General features: G+C 40.7%; 4 protein-coding genes across 10 annotated transcripts; 1 reads left to right on the forward strand and 3 right to left on the reverse strand.

Annotated features, from left to right (window-relative positions):
• Window positions 1-5,852: 5,852 nt before the first annotated feature.
• On the forward strand, window positions 5,853-7,958 carry LOC103974272 (monosaccharide-sensing protein 2-like). The gene is made up of 5 exons (XM_065148058.1): window positions 5,853-5,931; window positions 6,021-6,587; window positions 6,672-7,225; window positions 7,274-7,461; window positions 7,534-7,958. The coding sequence occupies exons 1-5, from the start codon at window positions 5,853-5,855 to the stop codon at window positions 7,922-7,924; spliced, it is 1,779 nt and encodes a 592-aa protein (XP_065004130.1). The 3' UTR covers window positions 7,925-7,958.
• Window positions 7,959-8,625: 667 nt separating this feature from the next.
• On the reverse strand, window positions 8,626-12,989 carry LOC135637367 (homoserine kinase-like). 6 transcript variants are annotated; one of them, XR_010496232.1, is made up of 3 exons: window positions 11,751-12,988; window positions 10,281-10,400; window positions 8,626-8,842 (listed from the first exon to the last, which is right to left on the reverse strand). XR_010496232.1 is itself a non-coding variant. In XM_065150081.1 (3 exons), exons 1-3 carry the CDS (start codon window positions 12,885-12,887, stop codon window positions 8,808-8,810), a joined length of 1,317 nt encoding a protein of 438 aa, XP_065006153.1. In that variant the 5' UTR covers window positions 12,888-12,989; the 3' UTR covers window positions 8,626-8,807. The 6 variants fall into 6 exon arrangements, 4 of the variants coding, with proteins under 4 accessions (XP_065006153.1, XP_065006152.1, XP_065006154.1 ...); XR_010496231.1 differs by having other exon boundaries at window positions 10,258-10,400; XM_065150081.1 differs by having other exon boundaries at window positions 10,281-10,425; window positions 11,751-12,989.
• Window positions 12,990-13,630: 641 nt separating this feature from the next.
• On the reverse strand, window positions 13,631-15,415 carry LOC135635727 (uncharacterized). 2 transcript variants are annotated; one of them, XM_065147013.1, is made up of 6 exons: window positions 15,225-15,415; window positions 14,882-15,154; window positions 14,584-14,781; window positions 14,332-14,490; window positions 14,074-14,238; window positions 13,631-13,956 (listed from the first exon to the last, which is right to left on the reverse strand). In XM_065147013.1, the coding sequence occupies exons 1-6, from the start codon at window positions 15,411-15,413 to the stop codon at window positions 13,885-13,887; spliced, it is 1,056 nt and encodes a 351-aa protein (XP_065003085.1). In that variant the 5' UTR covers window positions 15,414-15,415; the 3' UTR covers window positions 13,631-13,884. The 2 variants fall into 2 exon arrangements, with proteins under 2 accessions (XP_065003085.1, XP_065003084.1); XM_065147012.1 differs by having other exon boundaries at window positions 14,584-14,784.
• Window positions 15,416-16,529: 1,114 nt separating this feature from the next.
• Window positions 16,530-18,600, reverse strand: LOC135637276 (transcription factor BHLH3-like). The gene is made up of 4 exons (XM_065149897.1): window positions 17,969-18,600; window positions 17,753-17,902; window positions 17,506-17,673; window positions 16,530-17,432 (listed from the first exon to the last, which is right to left on the reverse strand). Exons 1-4 carry the CDS (start codon window positions 18,446-18,448, stop codon window positions 17,346-17,348), a joined length of 885 nt encoding a protein of 294 aa, XP_065005969.1. The 5' UTR covers window positions 18,449-18,600; the 3' UTR covers window positions 16,530-17,345.
• Between the last annotated feature and the right edge of the window lie 388 nt (window positions 18,601-18,988).

The raw sequence follows: 18,988 nt of genomic DNA on the forward strand, positions 1-18,988 counted from the left end.
GGTTGATGGAGAAGACGGTACAATCCCAGAGGCGACCAAACCTGTGAGAGAATCACTCTAAGTTGGGTGAAAACTTCCTACATTCCAGAAGTTCGATGGAATTGAGAAGGTGAATCACAGTAACTAACTCAACGCAAGGAGTGCAAATACTTCAAGTGCTTCAGAAGTGTGAGCAAAGAGCACGCGAAGGCTAGTAACCAGCTCGATGCATGGAGTACAACCTCGAGGAAGCGAGCGAAGTCAAGTAACCTTTGCCTTCTCAACTCTTAAGAGAATGGGCGAAACAGAGTACCCCAATTCTCTTATCTATCCAGCAAATGAGCTCTGCATATGTTCAAAGACCCTTCGAAGATAATGGAAGACAATAGTTGTCAAATCCTCACCAATGGTGATTAGTGTTACTGAGAGTAGATTGTCCGCTTCATTTCCCAATGAAATGCCAATCGAAAGCGAAAGTGAGGCGAACCTACTTGGATGTGACAACTAAGTGAAAGAAGAGTCATTGAGCAAATTTTGTGGAGGAATGACCCAAAACTTCAGAAGTTTGCGAGACGATGCTCGTTAAAGCTCCAACAAGCATCCACCCAGTTCAAGCAACATGAGGCATTTGAGAGACTGGCACAGTAAGAATGGTCTTTTCCTTCATCTGGAGAATCCATAGGAACCAACAGGGATCAACACAACTCAGCCAACCCCACACTAGAGTCAGAGTCATTGGCGAGTTGAAGCAGCATGGCGGATCAAAGGTTCGACTACTCAAAAATAGCAGCGGAGAGCAGCTGGGAGCCAAGAGGCACATTGCAGCTGGAGCAGAAGATTGAAGACTCAGCAAAGGCGAGAAGTTACAGTGTCGACAAAGACTTCAACGAGGACGTCGAAGGAATAAGTGGGGGAGAATGTCACGGACAAACTTCTAAATAGGATGTTTGATGTAATGCTTATGTATGTTTGTGTCTTTTGGTATGTTTATGCTTTGTACAGCATGTAGAGGGATGGTCGAAGGCTTAATAGTCCCATTTTAGTTAGGTTGGTGGCCGCTTTAGGCTTGTAAATAAAGGTTGTGTCATGTGGACACGTGTGAGAGATTTTTGGTCTATAGCGGATCATTTTACCCTTTGTTGTGCAACTGTTCAGAGCTTGTAAAGTCTATTTGTAATTTGCATTATCTATGAAGTGTTTTCGGAGATGTTTGCTTGTGGATCCTGAGTGAGGCATTTTCTCTATCCTGTTCTCTCTTTTGTGGGTCCTAAAGGACCATGAGAGGCTTCGGGGATGCTGACCTTTGCGAACGGACACGCAAGGGTGCCGCATGACTTAAGCAAAACCAGCTAAGTCTGTGACAATATTGAGGTGGAAGAGTGTTCAGAATATAGTGCACCAGGAAGGATTCTGACATATTAGCCTCGCATTTGCATTATATGCTCACGCACACCCTTTATGTTAGTGAGTCTAAGGGATGAGAATTTCATTATTAAGGTACTTGCTAGTGCCTTATCCGAAGTGACGAATTGCTCATTAATAGCTTGTAGCAAGTCTCGGACATTTTTATGTTAGTCAATAGAACCACATATGCCAACAATTATCTTAGTTTTGATAAACATCATGCTGAGTCGATTGGATCGCTCCCATCGCTCATATAATGCGATCTCAGTTGGAGTGCCGGTATTAGTGACTATAGGTGGTTCGTCTTTCCTAATAGCATAATCAATATCCATCCACCCTAAATGGAGGAGAACCCTCTCATTCCATATCTTATAGTTATCACCACTAAGTTCGGGAATATCACATCGAATATCAGAGAAATTAACAATTTGAGAAACTGCATAAAATCAAACATACTTGTGTCAAAATTTGAAGCTTAATAGACTAAATTATATATTTCAGCAATATGAAACATGTCAAAAAATATGAATCTCATGACATAAAAATTGCATGTGGGCTAAATTCTTAATTCAAATAGATTCAAATGGTCTTTATGATAAAACTATCAAATTATATTTAAATTCATAATCTCTGTGGGTAAATTACGAAAATAATCTGATATTTTATCTTGATTAATTATATTAAATATAATAAAAGATCCTGTGGGATAATAATTATTATATGAAATATAATCAGTCACAATATAATGTCTAATTACTTATGTGATCCTTATTTTAACTTTATATATAATTTTAATTAATTAAGGATGTTGTGACTAATTTTTAATTAATTAAGATTATATGGATCACTATACATTTTAAACATAAAAAATTGACTCATAAGCATAATTTTATATAACTAAATATGCATATGTAATATGAGCATTTTACCGACTAAAAATATTGAAAATGATATTTCCTAATGATTTTCAACAAAATATATCAAGAAGTTTTCCGAGATGAAACCAAAATCAAATCATTTTCATGGCATAAAAATGAAAACTCTTTCATATCAAGATAGAGGTCAATGGGTTCTGATACCAAATGTAAGAAATCATTGAAGCCAACTTGTATTTCTAAATCATTATAATGGAAACACAATAAAAACTGATGTAGAAACAAAATAGCGTACCTCCAACCATTGTTGTCAAGAATTTCTACAGAGGTTTCTTCTTGAACTTTGGCACTTCTCGGCTCAGAACTTTCACTTTAGATGGTGTAGGAAATCCTTTTTGCTTTAAAGAGATGATTGAGCCCAGGGACCAAAATCCTCATATATATATAGATGTTCTCCCATCAAGAATATTTATTTTCACCAACTCATAACGTTCAAGAATTAATTCAAATTTATAACATTTGGACCATAATAAATAACTTAATTATATTAAATATTTAATAATAATGATTACATTTAGAATGAAAAATCAAAATATTTAAAACATAATAAATGAAGAAATTGATTATAATGAATTATGAATCTTAATGAGAACGGTTACATTATTATTAAATATAATATTTAATAATAACGGTTACAAGATCGACTCAACGAGGTTTCTCACCGTATGCGTCCCTGAGATCCGCTTGATTACCGCACCAACACCTACCCCTCGAAGAAACCATGGAGCCATGATCGAGGCTCTAAGCGGAGACATCAGAGCTTACCAAACACTCTGGAGCTAGATCTCGGAGATCCTGAGGGCTTTGCTCGATAGGGATAGCAATAGCTCGAGGAAAGTGGAATAGGGGATAAGGAAGCCCTAGTCGAGGAGTAGTGCAAGAGAGAGAGAGGCACCGTTGAGGCGAAGCAGAGCGCCTGATGTTCGGTAGTTAAGTCGACGGGTGTAGTTCCATTATATTACAGTGTTGTCATTAACAGTCCTATACACGGAACATACGTCGTCGGATACGCTCGACGTATTGTAGCAACCGACAAGAATATACAATTCCTTAACGCACTTCAAATTGGCTTCGCGATTATGGAGTTCTCTCATATCAAATTTAATATTATATATACTCGAAATATTTAAATATTATTATTTGATAAACTCCAATCGCTAATAATAATAATATTTGATTATCATAAATTTTTAAATTTAGATAAATATTTTTATTAGATAATTTATAGAAAAAAACTTGTAGTATTGAACTTTTATCATATAGCACCCCTATAATTGATTTTTATGAAGGGGAATCACTTTTTAAAAATATCGATAATACCTTTAAATCGAGATTTTTTTAGCCACAAATCCATTGGTCTAATTTAAACATTATGATTTAGGTTAAATCAATTCAGATTATATATTATTTCAGATTGGGTCGGGTCTGATTGCAATAGGTGAAGTTGAACCTTCTTGAATATGCCAGGAAAGTGTAATCCAAGTGTAACATACAGTGTTTTCATCAAACCAATCCAATTTCTTTAAAACTACTCAACACATGATTATAAGATATTGATATTTTTTAATTTCCTATAATTTTAGGATGAATATATTTTTAAATAGAACATCTTTAGGTTAAATCATCGTGCAGCTCAGTTGAATTAAATTATCTAAACTTTTCTACAACTATCAAGGTGAGATAATAATATGTTTAATATTTGTTTATTTTTATATAAATTTATATTAATTAATTTTTATAATAAAATATTTTTTGATTGAATTTGTAATCGAGTGTAACTAACTCTTTGAATTTTCACCAAACTTATACAAATTTATGTAAAACTAATAAGGTAAGATGCTAATGTTTCATATCATTTTTTTCTATTTATATATGCATTTAGGGCGATTAATTTTTTGAAATATAATATTTTTATGTTAAATTTGTGATGAGTGTAACTTGAGTATAATTGGAGTTAATTTTTATCAAACCAATTTAAACTAACGTGAGACTAGAACCACATCACATCATTTTTTTTTCTAATTGCTTATGAGTTTAGTGTGATAAATTTTTAAATAAAATATTTTTAGGTTAAATATGTACTAAGTGTAACTTGAGTTTATTTTCAACAAACTAATTCAAACATTTTTAAAACTACTAATGTTATTATAAGATATCTAGTATCACCTTTCTATTTTTATGAATTTATAATTATTATTATTTTCAAATAGGGTATTCACCCTTGAGCGGTTTCACTATGAGTTTAGACGATACCATTGAATAGTACAATATTTGTATGGGTGATAGTACCATCCGTTTAAGGATTTAGTTTTGTTGAATATATGATCAAGTGTAACTCGAGTTAATTTTCATTAAATCAATTCAAATTTCTCTAGCACAATTAGAACATATTTCTAATTTATAATAAATTAATAATAATTTTATATAAAAATTAATATATTTTTAAGATTATTTTTTAAAAAAATAATAATAAATCTAGAATATTTTTTATATAAAAAAAATATATTCTTAATATATTTTATGAATGAGTGTAAATGAAGTGTAATAACTAATCCAAATAAATTGTAAAGAGAAGGGGCGGGAGAGAGAGAGGAAGGATAACGGAGAGAAAGAGGATGAGGAGGAGGATGTGAGGGAGATAGATGAGATTAGGGGGAAGAGGAAAAAGGGGGAGGGGAAGGAGATAATAAAAGTGGAAAAAAAAGAAAATGACGATGGAGGAGAGAGTGGAAGTGAAGGAGGTAAATGATAATTTAAGAGAATCAAGGGATAATCTAATGTTCAATTAAATCATAGTTGAACTAATTTGATCCCATTCATCTGAACAAAATTCATTTAATTCTAAAAACTCAAGTCAAATCTAGTCATTATATATATATATATATATATATATATATATATATTATAATATCTTTTTTTATAATTCTAAAAAGTCCCATTACTAGGGATTTTTTTTTTTGATAAGTTGCTCATATTCATTATCATCGAATTTCAAATTTTGATAAATGTTTTCTTTTTTATTATTATTTTAAAGAGAATATACGATTAAGATCGTATTATTCTTTTTATCTCAACTTATCTCTTCCAACTTCTCGTGCACAACATAAAGAGGCGGTGGAGGCGATTTCGACTCAACCATGGTCTCCCCTGCCCTCCCATCTCCGAAGACCTATGAGATGGAGAGAAGCGTGGCGGCGACGGACAACTCCTCTAGATATCTGCCGATGCTCGCTCCGGACAACGTGTTTTTCCCCTTCTTCTTCTTCCTCGGGACTTCTGCGTAGCCTTTTCTCCGCTGCTCTCTCTCTCTCTCTCTCTCATCTCCGGTGCTCTGTGGAGACGTGAGAGAAGGAGAGAAGTGGCATGGAAATGAGATAGACGGCTTCGGTGCACCATCTCCGGTGATGCTTTTTTCTTGCTCTCTGCTGCATTTAGTTATCGAAGAACCATCTTGTTGCTTGTTTTGAATTGAATGGCCGATGGATGTCAGATAGCAAGCTAATACACGTCGAAGAACTCCTGCACCCTGCAAAGATGCGGAGAGCTCTTTCTTTCGCCATTGTTGCTGCGATCGGTAACTTCCTTCAGGGATGGGATCAGGCCACCTTGTCAGGTAAATGCTTTCTCTGATCTCAAACGCAGCAAAACTTGAATCTATCGATCACACAAACGTTTGTCTCTCTTGGATTACTCGGCGTGCAGGTTCTCTTACTTACATAAGGCAGGAGTTTAGGCTGGAGGACGAGCCTATTATTGACAGTCTAATTAACACCATCCCTCTCATCGGCGCCGCCATCATCACGGTGTTCTCAGGAGCGCTCTCAGATCGGTTTGGCAGACGGCCGATGCTAATTATCTCCTCAGTTTTCTACATCGCTGGTGGCGTTTTGACGATATGGTGTCCCGACGTATACATACTGCTCTTGGCAAGGCTGGTATTCGGGTTTGGGATTGGTTTGGCCGTAGCTTTCGTCCCGGCTTACATAACTGAGGTATCTCCATCGGAGATGAGGGGCTTACTGAGCACCCTTCCACAGTTGACGGGCACGACGGGGACGACTGTGGCGTATGATGTGGATTTCGGGATGTCATTGCAGAGCCAACCTAGTTGGAGATTACTGTTTGGAGGCATCCTATTTCTTTCCATCGTGTACTTCGTGTTCACGGTGTTCTTTCTGCCGGAGGCACCAACATGGCTCGTCAGCAAAGGACGGATGGAGGAGGCCAAACACGCTTTGCAGAGACTACGCGGAAGAGAAGATGTGTCAGGTCTGTTCTGAGATACAACTTACGATTGCTTGACTAATAGCAGCAATCTATCATCGTCAGTGTGTGCTGATCTTTTTGTACCAGGAGAAATGGCTCTTTTGGCTGAAGGTGTGGGAGTTACTGCAACTGAGCTCCCCGTGGAGCAGGAGTCGACTGGTGTGAAGGACATGAACATGCCATATCGTCCAAAGAGAAGAATCGCTTGGGTTAGACGACCAGCAACGGAACGTAGTCTTCTTGGAAGTGTCCTTGATCCTGTTCGGATCAGATGGAAGCGGCGTGCAAGTAATGAGCAAGCCGATGTGGAGAAGAACCCTCCCAGGGAGGGCGAGTCCTATGCCTCTGATGATATGTACACTCCATTGCTCTCAGACCACGGAACAAATGGAGGAGGAGATCCCAAAAGGGTCATTTTGTGCATGGAAGCTGTGTCTGGATCACAGCAACATTGCGTGCTTGTCATTCCTGAAGGTGATGCCTCAGAAACAGATCAATGTGTCGAAGCCAAAGCATCGGTGAGCCAGCATCCAAGTCGGCCAGCTTTGGTTCCACCCTGCGGCGGACTCAAACATGTATTGTTTCTCTGTATTGGGATGCAAATTCTTCAGCAGGTAAAACAAAACGAGACACATAATCAGGTTTGATTCATCTTCAGTGATCTCTCAGTATATTTGATTCTTTGCTAGTTTTCTGGCATCAACGGCGTCCTCTATTACACTCCACAAATTCTTGAGCAAGCTGGAGTTGGGATTATTCTCTCAAAATTGGGACTCAGCTCTGTTTCAGCATCTCTGCTCATCAGCTCTGTTATATTTACGTTGCAGCTCCCATGCATACTTGTTGCCATGAGGCTCATGGATGTCAGCGGAAGAAGGTAAGAGGAAGAAGGCGATCTCTCCGTGTTGGTTCTTCATTTGGATTCCAGTTCTCATGTAGGTTTCTGCAGGAGTCTTCTGCTGGGTACGATCCCCCTGCTGATCGCGTCGCTTCTTCTTCTGGTTCTGGTGAACATGGTGGACTTGGGCGCAATCGCACATGCGGCGCTCTCCACCGTCAGCGTGGTGGTGTACATGTGCTGCTTCGTCATGGGGTTCGGACCCATCCCCAGCATCATCTGCTCGGAGATCTTCCCGACGCGCGTCCGCGGGAAGTGCATCGCCGCGTGCTCCGTCACCGCGTGGCTCTGCAGCATCGTCGTCGCCTTCACGCTGCCCCTCATGCAGCGCGCTGTGGGCCTCTCCGGCGTCTGTGGCGCGTACGCCTTCGACTGCCTCGTATCGTTGGGTTTCATCTTCTTCCTCGTTCCTGAAACGAAGGGCGCGGTGATGCCACCTTGAAGTCGTCGTCGTCGTCGTTTCGTAGTTGACTCTAGTTTTCGGTCATTATTGTTTCGGCTTTAATTTTTGCAACATTTTATGGGGTTTATTATTATTATTATTATTATTATTATTATTATTATTATTATTATTATATATAATATATATATATTATTTATTTATTTATTTGCAACCTACTTCATATGTTTTTGCAAGATTTCCTATTTTACACATGGATTATATTTCATGAGACAGCCTAACACCTGTTAAATACTTTTGCTAATAGAACACTTATCATTCAGTGAAACACTGAAAAAGAAACAGAAAATAATGAACAACAAAGAATGATTGTGGGAAAATTGCAAAATTCATGAAGCTTTTCTCGGAATTTATCATAGCAATTATTTACCGGGTAATCTGTTACAGTAGTTCATCTTTTCCCTGCTATCTACTTAGTAGAATACTATAGTAACCATTCTTGACGATTGCAGGTTCCCATTGGAAGTCACAACCCTCTGTTGAAACTTCGTTTCAGTATCGTAATAGCTACTGCTGAAGAAACAATTTCTGCTTGTGTGGTTGCAGGAATATGCAATTTTCTAATCCTCTTTCTACTTGTGCAAATGGGAAATCCACAAGAATATGGTTTGATGAACATATAAGAATTCATCATGGAAGCCTGAATATTAGGAGTAAACTGCAACAAATCAATAAGCACAAGATGACAGCAATCACCACCAACCCTCACTTTATTGTCATTTTGAGTAGTGTGGCAACAATCAAAGTTCCCATTTATGTTCTTGGAAGGGAGATGAAATGTTGCAGTTTGTTGGTTTGCAGATAAATAAGGATAGAGATCCAACATCCACAAGAAGCAGCACAAACGCCAATAAGCACAGCCAAATTATCTTGGATAAGCAGCAGCATAACTCACATAGCCTGAAAAGTAGGGGGAAAAAAAAGTCCGTTGTTAAAAGCAAACAAAATAGAAATTATTAATCAACAAATGGAAACAACAGGAGATCTCGGCCAAAAGGACCGGTCAGTAACTTTACGTTTCAAGAGTTTGCCTATGGCTGCATTGGGGCAGCCAAATGTATCAAGAATTTGCCTATAACAGCATCGGGCCACCAAGTCACTAGAAATAAAGATACTGTTCTAGTAATGGTCTTGATGGATGAATCATAAATGACAGCTGTTCAGAAACAGGATTCATGGATGAGAATTTAACTAGAAAATGTTGAAAGAGTTGTAGCAATCCTCAGGCATTTGCAACTGGGCTGAGAGGTCAACGAGTAACTAGTTCATAACTAGTATCCGATGACTTGTATAAAGGCTTTCATAAAAAAAGCAAGGACAGAGAAAAGAACACCATAACTTTGGAAAAAATATGAATGTTTTTGCCATTTTCTTTTGATCAAACATCCAAAAATCAGAGTTAAAAGTCACTGAAAATTGCATCTTTTTGCTATTTCACCAATATCTCATTAATTATAACTTGCAATAAAATGCTTTGCTAAATAATTGTTTTCCATCTATATATCCAGATGACATGCCATGAACTCATGTTAAAGTCTTTTGTTCCAACTGATGCTGCAAATACATGCAATTACTCCTGCTAATATAGATGACAGGTGGTGTTATGATAAATTATTTGACTATTACAGTGCTTTCCGGCAGAAAACGCACATGAGCTAGAAGACTCAAACAAAGAGTCAGAAATTTATTTAATGGTAGTATGTTGGAGAGTTTGATAAAAAAAAAAACCAAAAGGTGCCAAACTATTACTCTTAAAAGCATATACTTCCTTGCTTAACTAAACTAATCGTTTTTATTAGCTGGCCTGTTTGAACTCTTCAGCAATTTGCATGCCTAGCTGAAATCTTAAGATTTGAAAACTTCAAAACAGCATATTATCATTAAGTAAATGAACAATGCTGTACGGTGAAAAGGCCCATCACCTTCGGACTGATAAACCAAAGTCCAAAGGACTTATATTTGGTTGAGATAATGCTGCAGAGTCAATCTTAGGTTCAACTGTCAGAGTAGGCTTGAGCCAATAACTTAGGCTCAAAAACAAATGAACCTGGGTTTAGGTTTTTCTATCTTGTAAAACCTCTGTAGAATTTTGATCTACCCACTTATATTGACATGGCGAGTTCTATAATTTCTATATTCTGAATTATTATGAGCCTAATGGATGATCAATAACTATATGAATTTTAAGAGGATGAAGGAATGTAGAATTCCTAACCTAATTACAAACTAAGGGTTGGTCCATTGTATTTTTTAAGTGTACCCAGCTGAGGAAAATAGAAATTGTATATGAACTTCTATGACGAAGGTTATAATACCTGTCAAGGCAGGCTAGCCTTACCTGCCTCTTCTTGTCTACTACTTTCGTCTAAAATTCCCTCTTTTCTCCAAGTCTTCTTTAAAATCATTTCAGCATCATGCTCCAAATTCAAATCCTTATTGATATCAACGCTTGATTGTTCTGATGGACAAAAATGAGTGAAACCCTGCTATAGTAGCACAGCTAATCTTTGAGAACAAAAAAATCAGATGAACAGATCAAATTTTAGCATGGTTCTGATCTCTAACCCACTATTTATAATCCAGTTTAAGTATAGATTCATGATAACCATCTTGCACGATGCATACCATCCAGCAGTGAAAATGATACAATTTGTTTAACAGTTCCCTATCGATATTTTTTACTTAAACCACTTTGGTTGAGTTATGTGTACATGAGACTGTTATACTTAAATAACTATTGCTCAAAAACACATCAAACCTATTAAATGGAAAACAAAAACATGTTCCGCATGGTTTCATACTTGAACTAGTTGTATCCCGAATTTGCAGATTCAGAGAAAAACCAACACCCCTCAAAATTCAAATAAAAAACACAGGAAACAGTTAGATGATTTGAGAGTTAGTGATTTCATGGTTTAGTTAAATCAGGACGAATAAAGTCTGATTGGTTGCATCTGGATAATGTGACAGTAGCTTACAATAAACAGGCAACTAAATCATGAGAATGGACAGCAATCTGACAAGTGACAGAACCTCGTAACTAAAACAAAATCAATTGCTACAATTTGTTTGGAAGGAAGCCATAAAGACAAAGAAATAAAAAATGAATTTTACTTCAAGAGAAAACATTGAAGATGACAAAAGGTCACTCACGAAGCTCAGCAAACTTTAATTAGTATTATCTTTTCTCTCTTTTTAAGATGTCACTTCTGAGATATCTGGACACTAAAGAGGCCGCTACTCCTTAGAAACAAGATTCTGCATGTGAACCCTAACTTCAAGAAATAAAGCTAAGGTTGGCCAACAAGCATGAAGATCATAGATATTTACACGGTCAAAAGACCAAACAGTGGTATATATGTAGGTTATGTTATTGATAACAAGAAACAGCCTATATATTACTGATGACCAGGAGACATCCCTAGATCATATCACATCTGTAACATACTACATCAGCACATGCAGGAACAGCATAATCTAATTTCCTGCACGAGTTTGCCATGAGGCTTGATACTCGGCTGGATTTATGGTGGTATATGATTAGTTTGTAGCCTTTTTTACTAATGAAAATACCAAAACCACAATTAGAATATCTACTCTGTCCGATAATTAAACTACCATGAATCTAACCCTCATCTCTCCACTCAGTCTATCAGGTTCCAGCATAAGATGATCTGAAGCAGGGAGTGCAAACTTAAAGATGTGATCTTGAAACATGGGTTGAATATGATTTAAACATCAGTTAAATGCTGACTTAATGGAATGATGACAAATATGTGGATCACAGAAATAACGAAAAAAGAGTTACCTTTTGCACAGCACTGCTTCCAGTAACCCTTGCTCCAACTCTATCAAGCTTCGCCACCGTCACACTGGCCTTTAGATTGCCATCCCTCAAGAATGCCTCCACCATCCGAGACCCGATCTCTTTTCCTTTCTCCTCATCATCGGTGACTGCTACAGCAGTTGGGCCTGCACCGCTGATGGTGCACCCGAAGGCACCAGAATCAATGGCTGCCTTCTTCACACTCACCATCCCGGGGATCAGAGGCGCTCTCCTTGGCTCCACAATCCAATCGGCGGACATCGCCGACCCAAGAACCCTCACGTTCCCTTGCAGCACGGCCGCCACCAGTGCAGCGGCTTGGCTCGAGTTCCGCACATGGTCCTTCATCGGGATATCCGCCGGGAGAGCTTCCCTCATCTTCTTGGTCGGCGCCTCGAACTCGGGACCCACGAGAACGAAGTAGAGCTCCCGGTCGGCCGGGAACTCCAGGCGGATGATCTCGAAGGGATCGTAGCTTCGGATCAAGACGAAGCCTCCCAAGATGGAGGGCCCAACGTTGTCGGCGTGGTAGCCGCTGACCTTCTTCTCGGACTCGAGCCCGGCGAGGACGAGTTCGTCGGGGGAGAGACGACCGCCGAAGAGCTCGCTGACGGCGAGCGCCGCCGCCGCGGCAGAGGCGGCGCTGGACCCGAGACCGCTGCCCAGGGGGAGACCCTTGTGGAGGGAGAGGGAGAGGCCGACAGAGCGTACGCCGAGCATGCGCATGGCGGCGATGCCGGCGATGCCAGCACAGTTCCAGAGAGGGTTTCGGCTGAGCTTCGCGGCGGCGGCGCAGCCGGAAACGTCGGCGATAGAGAGGGTGCCTGGGGCGACGGCGGAGTCGACGGAGACGGTGACGGTGTCGCCGAGGCCGCCGCCAACGGCGCACCCGAGGAAGTCGAAGCCAGGGCCGAGGTTGGCTACAGTGGCGGGGGCGAAGGCAGCGACAGACCGAAACACCGGGGAGGGGTCAGCGGTGGCGGCAGCGGTGACGGCCGGGACTTTAGAAACAGAGGAGCATCGGATAGCCCGCAGGCGGGTAAGGGAGGGAAGGGGACGGTGGCGATGGGCGGGTCGCGATTGGGTTGGGGACGTGGCGCTGAAGGCGGCCGTCGCCATTACTGCTTACAGAGGGTGGTGAGGGTTGGGGCGAATGGGGCGTGGGTGCGCGTAGGGTTTAGGACCGATAAAGCTCCTTCTTTTCTCCTAGTGATGGCTTAGAAGGAACCCAACACAAACACAACAAAAACAATAAGACTATAATTTAGACTCAATTTGTAGTATTTTAATATAAATAATTTTGTCGATTCGATTACTTTTATTTTCTTAGCTTTTTTTTTTCTTTTAACTTTTCTTACGTTTTTAAGATTGTAAATTTCAAAATAAGGTATTTCAGTTTAGTTGATAAAGATTTTGATAGAATATTATAAAATTTTGACTCAAAAATATTATATATGTATATACTATTAATTATTTTGAATTAGAAAAGATCTCTCCTTCAAATTATATTTTTTGATAAATTAGACTTATTTAATATTAAATATATTAAATTTAAATAATATTAATTATATTAATAATTATTATTTCTAATTATTAGGTTGATATATTAATATAATGACTTATTATTATGACTTATTATTATGGTTGATATATTAATATAATTATTATATATTTTTTATATTATATATATTATACTAACTATCTAATAATATTTTAATATTTGTAAATCTAATAATATGTTGATAAAATTTATATCTATCTATATTCTCCTGTATTTGATGTAACAGTTATATTTATATTTACAATTTTTTTTATTGAGAGGAATTTGGATTTCCCAACAATTTATTCCAATAGGAATCAAATGAGGTGCAGACTTGTATATATATATATATTATTGTGGCAATGCATACATAACGGCAGGAGGACAGCTTCAGACTCTTAGAACAGCAATCAAGGCAGCATCAGATGGCAGCTTACCCACCCACTTATTACATCACATACCAACATAGCACTCAATGTGGCTCATTTTATGCACTCAGGAATTTTCATAGCCACCCTTTATTTTAGTTATTTATCAGTATCATATATGTATTATTTTCCTTTGTGATGATGGCCTTTAGGCCACTGCAGCTTCCTTCTTCTGCTTCATCAGCTCCTTCTTCTTCTTCTTCTTCTTCTGTTTCTCAGACTGCATAAAAAGCAGAAGAACACCTTTCAGTCTTGTGTGATACATGCAGCACCACACTGATGAATTCAATATCACGAAGCACAGGTGTGAAGGATTTTGTAGTGTGTGCGACATCACCTGGTGCCAGGGACGGGGTCCGCCGACGGAGGAGGAGGAGGAGGAGTCTGAGATCTTGTGCTTGCGATGCTTCTTCGCCACCTCCTTCTTGACCATGCCAATTTTCTTCTGCTTCAGATTCCTGTTCTTTTGCTTCTCTGCTTTCAGTTGAGGGACCTCACCTCCCTTGAAGGCAGAGCAAAAGAAGAAGGCATTGCTTGTCAGAGATCGCTCGAGTACGAGTAGGTTTGTGAGAATTCCTTCACCTGTCAAGCTTACCTTGCTGCAGCTGGAGTGACTAGATTTAGAGTCAGATGAGCTGGAGCTTGAGCTTGAGCTTGAACTTGATCTCAAACTCCTCCTCTGCTTGACAATTCCCGAATTCTTCTTCTTGTGCTTCCTTCCTTTTAATTTTCTTACCGATCCAGAATCAATTCCCTTGAAGACAGCACAGAATTGTGAGAGAGAGAGAGAGAGTGTGTGTGTCTGTGTGCGCGCGGAGTCACAGCCATCTTTATGTATCAATCTTACCTCGCTATTGCTGGAGTCAGATGAACTTGAGCTTGAGCTTGAACTTGAGCTTGAGCTTGAACTTGAGCTTGAGCTTGAGCTTGAGCTTGAACTTGAGCTTGAGCTTTTACTGAGCTTTCCAACTGCCAATTTCTTCTTCTTTTGCTTGCTTCCTTTTGATTTCTTCTTTTCAGGGTACTCTTTATCAAAATCATCTCCCTTCTAGACAAAACAATGCGATTATTTGTGGATTACTACATTCCAGTACGTGCACTGCACTTGATCGAAGCTTGAGAGAGGCAAAGGAGTTGCAAGTCACCTTGTTGCGTCTGGAGAGACCAGATGTGGAGTCAGAGCTGCTGGAGTCGGAATCGGAGCTCGAGTTGGATGAATCAGAGCTGGAGGAACTCTTCCTGAGCTTGCGGATAGCCAAGCCCAGAGACGTTGCCATCTTGGTTTTCTTCTTCTTCTGTTTCTCTGACAAGGCTTTCCTGATCGCCGTCTTTATTCCCTTCACCTCCTTCTTGAGCCTGTCGATCTTCTTCTTCAGAGCGTCCACCTGCTTCTTGTTCTTCTCCGATCCGCCGGTTGACTGCGCAAGAGAGGAGAGCAGATGCGTTAGCTGCGAAAGATGACAGTGCTGCAAGCGATTCGAACCGAACTTTATTGAGTGGAGTGTCCTTGTTCTTGGAAGCTTCCCCTGCGTCGGTGACCTGCAAGCTGCCTCCCTCGTTCACCACGTCGATCGCCTCCTCCTCGTGGCTGGCGACGATGCTGAGGCTCTCCTTCTGCTGCTGCTCTTCCGCCATGGATGTGCTGTGCTTGATGTGTTGCTGGAACTCGGGATGCATGCTGTGATCCAGCCATGGCCACTTCTTATAGGTGGTTGGGATCTTGGATTCGGCGAAAGGTGAGCTTGCATGAGGAAGGTGCCGGCAATGGATGGATCAATCATGAAGAGAAGGGACAAAGTGCAGAGAGAATGATCATGGAGGACGAGGACAGAGGAGGAAGCAGGCGAGAGGCCGCGCTGGCGTTGGATGCCATGCCCACCAAGGGCATAAGATGCCACGGTTGGAGAAGAAAGATCATATGTTCATGCCATGACCAAGGAAGGCGTAAATGTTTTGTTTATTTAAGGTTAAAGGACAATCAAACGTGGTCAAAATTTAATTGATCAGTCCATCTCTTTCTTATCAAATAAGCTATACTTAAGTGTTTCAAACAGGAGAGCTTAAAGTAATTGGATAAGATTTTATTATATTTTGTAATCTTTTATAATTAGATAAGATATATATAATTTATATTTGGATAAGATATATATAATATAACTAATTAGATTCCGATGAAATATATTGACCAATAAAAAAGAAGTCCACTTAAAATAGGATGAGAGGAATTTTCTTAATTATTTATCCTAGTCTCTCTACTCTCGTCTATAAATACATAGAACTAACTGAACAATAAATAGAAATAGTATCATTTTGATAATATTGATAAGTTATTATTTATCTCTATTGAGCTCACGAACAATTATCTTCTTTGGAAAGAGAGTGAGGAACCCTTAAAAAGTTAGAGAAAGATTACTTCATCTACTTAAATCTCAATCGATGTAATAAAACTATATATATATATATATATATATATATATATATATATATCTTGGAGAAAATGCCTCTCTTGGTTGAATACTTAAAGATTATGTCATAGATTCATAGTAAAAAATATTGCAACTCACTGTAAAGATGGTTGAATTCAATACAAATCTTGGATCCCTTTTTCTTTGTTTAATTTTAGTACATATCTTAGCCTCTTCTTCTTCCCAGAAGAACAAAATCTGGTGATCTGTTCAGATGTCAGATTTGTAGGGCACTCACAAGTTGAACATGACCTACAAACCTTGGAACTGGCCATGGATGTTCTCACATCTTTCGCTACAGTACCCAGCAGATTGACTTCACCAAAGATGATGATGATGATATCTTACATTATTAGTGCAGATTAATTTGGCACAGTCATGAAGGGATTATGTGGCATCTGACATTTCATGCCCTTTTCTACTGCAAATGACAGCTTGAAGCACAAAATGATGCAAGAGTCAAAGATGAATCTGAACTCTTTAAAGTGTGGCTGGCAGTCTCCTTCCATCTTAGCCAAAGTCCAAACAATATGACAACAGTTGGTTAGCTGAATCTTTGACTAACTACATATAGAACCTCCTCAAAACCATGTTATGATAGTTCCAACTTTGATTGCCTTCACAACCTAATTGATTCAATGATGAACTTTGAGTCCATGTATAAGCTCACGCAATTAGCACATCATGGATGGTCATCTCCCTTTTCTCAGAGAATCCAAATGCTGCTACATTCTTAGAGCTTCATGAACCAGTTGGGTGGAAAAAGGCACTTTGTGTCACACACACACACACACTCTCTCTCTCTCTGAACAATGGATGGAGCTTAGAGAGCATAAATATGGCGTCATGTAACCAAAGAGTAAGAGAAGGAAGCTAAGGACTGCACATCGAACTATTACTTTGAGGTATCTTACAAGTCCACATTGTCCATGTCTCAAGTGATCAAGATCTTCATGAACAATCGTCTTAGTAACACACATTCATCTTGACACCTGCATCAATCGATTCTTCCATCATTCACAGCAGATGCTTCCTACTCGAGAAAGAATTGATGGCTTGGTTAAGGCCTGTGTGAAGGTCTCGGTGACGACGGAAGCAAGAAGAACTCATCAGACATTTGCAAGCGGCCACCGAACCCATTCATCTATAGACACTTCCCACCATAACCTGCATTCCTCAAGAGCGCTTGCTTGATGTCCTCGGCGCCGACGACCGCCCACCGATCTATGCCCTGCAGTTGACGGCAGACCACCGTGAACAACAGCTCATGGCCGGAGCGAAACGGGTCCGGTGTAGATACCTACCTCAGAGCAAGAAGCCTGCAATCCGAAGTCACTGAAGCAACTCACGACACATTGTTGGATCTCAAGCCCCAAGGCCTCCAGTGTGTTCACCGTCGACAGCAGCAGGCCTGGCTTTGCCGCGCAGCAGATCTCGATCCGTGTGTCGCTATCTCTTCTCTCCACGTCGAACTGCATACAGGATTGATTGTTCTTAATCTGTCGATGGCATTCAGCTTGAACCGAGCACAAGGCCCTCTCTGTATTTTACCTTGGGGGACTTCCTCGCTAAGATCTCGTCGGTGCTCAGTAGATTCGGCTGTTCTGGGCCGACGTCCATCTCCTGCTGCAGCCGTTTGACCCTCTCCATGAGCTCCTTCATGTAGTCGATGGTGTCGCCCAGAATGGATGTTCTGTCCATCTGTTGGATCCAGATTTCTATCAGTCCATCTCGCAGCAGAATCTATGAGGTTCTGAGGTACTTCACCTTGCTAATCTTAGGGACGACGGACCGCAGCATGGAGAGCCGGTCGTTGAGTCTCTTCCTTCTCCGCCGCTCCGCCATTAAGTTCTTGGAAGGCATCCCCTCGAGCTTCTTCTTCTTCTTCTTTTTCCTCTCCACACAGCCATCCAACCGAAACATCGCCGGCTCCACCTTGCGAGCGAGGCCAAGCTCGCCGTCATCTAGCGAGGAAGACTGGATCTCCGGTGCCGGCGCCGAGTACGGGCCGGCGATCGGACAGCATACGTCACTCAAACCGTCGAAATTAGGCTCCACGGTCACGTCGAAAGCCGGCGGAAAGCTCAGGGGAGCCAACGCGTGTGGGCTGATCTGCTGGAAGCAGTCCAAGCCGCCGTCGCAGGGGAAGAAGAACTCGCCCATTCCAGCTGGAAACGAGTCAGAGTCCCAATCGTCTCTTCTCAGGGCGAGCAGCTCCTCCAGGAAGCCATGCTCATCGAGCTCCATTCCTTGCCTGCCCTACGGCGAGGAACACTGTATCTGCAACCTTAAAGAACAATTATTCTCCGCACTAAATGCAATATAGTATGCAGTAATGTACGGTGGCATTGCACCACCATCAATCGGAATGGAATCTGCTTCCACTACCTCTCTATCTCTCTCTCTCTCTCTATGTGGTCGCTTTCACGGAAATCTGCAATCGTAGAGGGGGTGATATAATAATGGGAAGGCCTGCGAGGGGTTGGCCCGCAAGCGTGACGGAAACGAAAAGGAGGGGGAGAGGAGGGAGCAGAGGCCGTGTCAGGTTCGCAGCACACGTACGACCGATCGCGACAATATCGCTGGGTGGACACGCACCACCGTAACAGGTAACGGCAAGACGACGGGGTCGGGGGTGGTTGGCTTGGGAGGGAAGCGGGTGGGTGAGCGACTTGGCAGGACGTCGGCCTGGCGCAGGGGTGCAAGTTGGCGGTGTGGCCGCCTTGGTGGTGGTCGCTCCTCTGGGCTACTCTTGGGATGCCTCTTTGTCTCCATCTCCATGTGAAC

Source organism: Musa acuminata, chromosome BXJ3-4 (assembly GCF_036884655.1).
Source record: "Musa acuminata AAA Group cultivar baxijiao chromosome BXJ3-4, Cavendish_Baxijiao_AAA, whole genome shotgun sequence".
Lineage (NCBI taxonomy): Eukaryota > Viridiplantae > Streptophyta > Magnoliopsida > Zingiberales > Musaceae > Musa > Musa acuminata.

Bases quoted from the DNA above. Each gene is read 5' to 3' on its own strand.
- LOC103974272 (XM_065148058.1), top strand. From the start codon at position 5,853: ATGCGGAGAGCTCTTTCTTTCGCCATTGTTGCTGCGATCGGTAACTTC. The intron at 5,932-6,020 runs GTAAATGCTTTC...CTCGGCGTGCAG, and splicing joins GGATCAGGCCACCTTGTCAG to GTTCTCTTACTTACATAAGG. The intron at 6,588-6,671 runs GTCTGTTCTGAG...TTTTTGTACCAG, and splicing joins CGGAAGAGAAGATGTGTCAG to GAGAAATGGCTCTTTTGGCT.
- LOC135637367 (XM_065150080.1), bottom strand. From the start codon at position 12,887: ATGGCGACGGCCGCCTTCAGCGCCACGTCCCCAACCCAATCGCGACCC. The intron at 10,429-11,750 runs GTAACTCTTTTT...GTGCTACTATAG, and splicing joins GAAGCAGTGCTGTGCAAAAG to CAGGGTTTCACTCATTTTTG. The intron at 8,843-10,280 runs GTAAGGCTAGCC...CCTACTTTTCAG, and splicing joins TAGTAGACAAGAAGAGGCAG to GCTATGTGAGTTATGCTGCT.
- LOC135635727 (XM_065147012.1), bottom strand. From the start codon at position 15,413: ATGCATCCCGAGTTCCAGCAACACATCAAGCACAGCACATCCATGGCG. The intron at 15,155-15,224 runs GTTCGGTTCGAA...TCTCTTGCGCAG, and splicing joins AGGACACTCCACTCAATAAA to TCAACCGGCGGATCGGAGAA. The intron at 14,239-14,331 runs GTAAGCTTGACA...TCTGCCTTCAAG, and splicing joins GTCACTCCAGCTGCAGCAAG to GGAGGTGAGGTCCCTCAACT.
- LOC135637276 (XM_065149897.1), bottom strand. From the start codon at position 18,448: ATGGAGCTCGATGAGCATGGCTTCCTGGAGGAGCTGCTCGCCCTGAGA. The intron at 17,674-17,752 runs GTAAAATACAGA...TCCTGTATGCAG, and splicing joins TAGCGAGGAAGTCCCCCAAG to TTCGACGTGGAGAGAAGAGA. The intron at 17,433-17,505 runs GTAGGTATCTAC...CGTCAACTGCAG, and splicing joins TGCAGGCTTCTTGCTCTGAG to GGCATAGATCGGTGGGCGGT.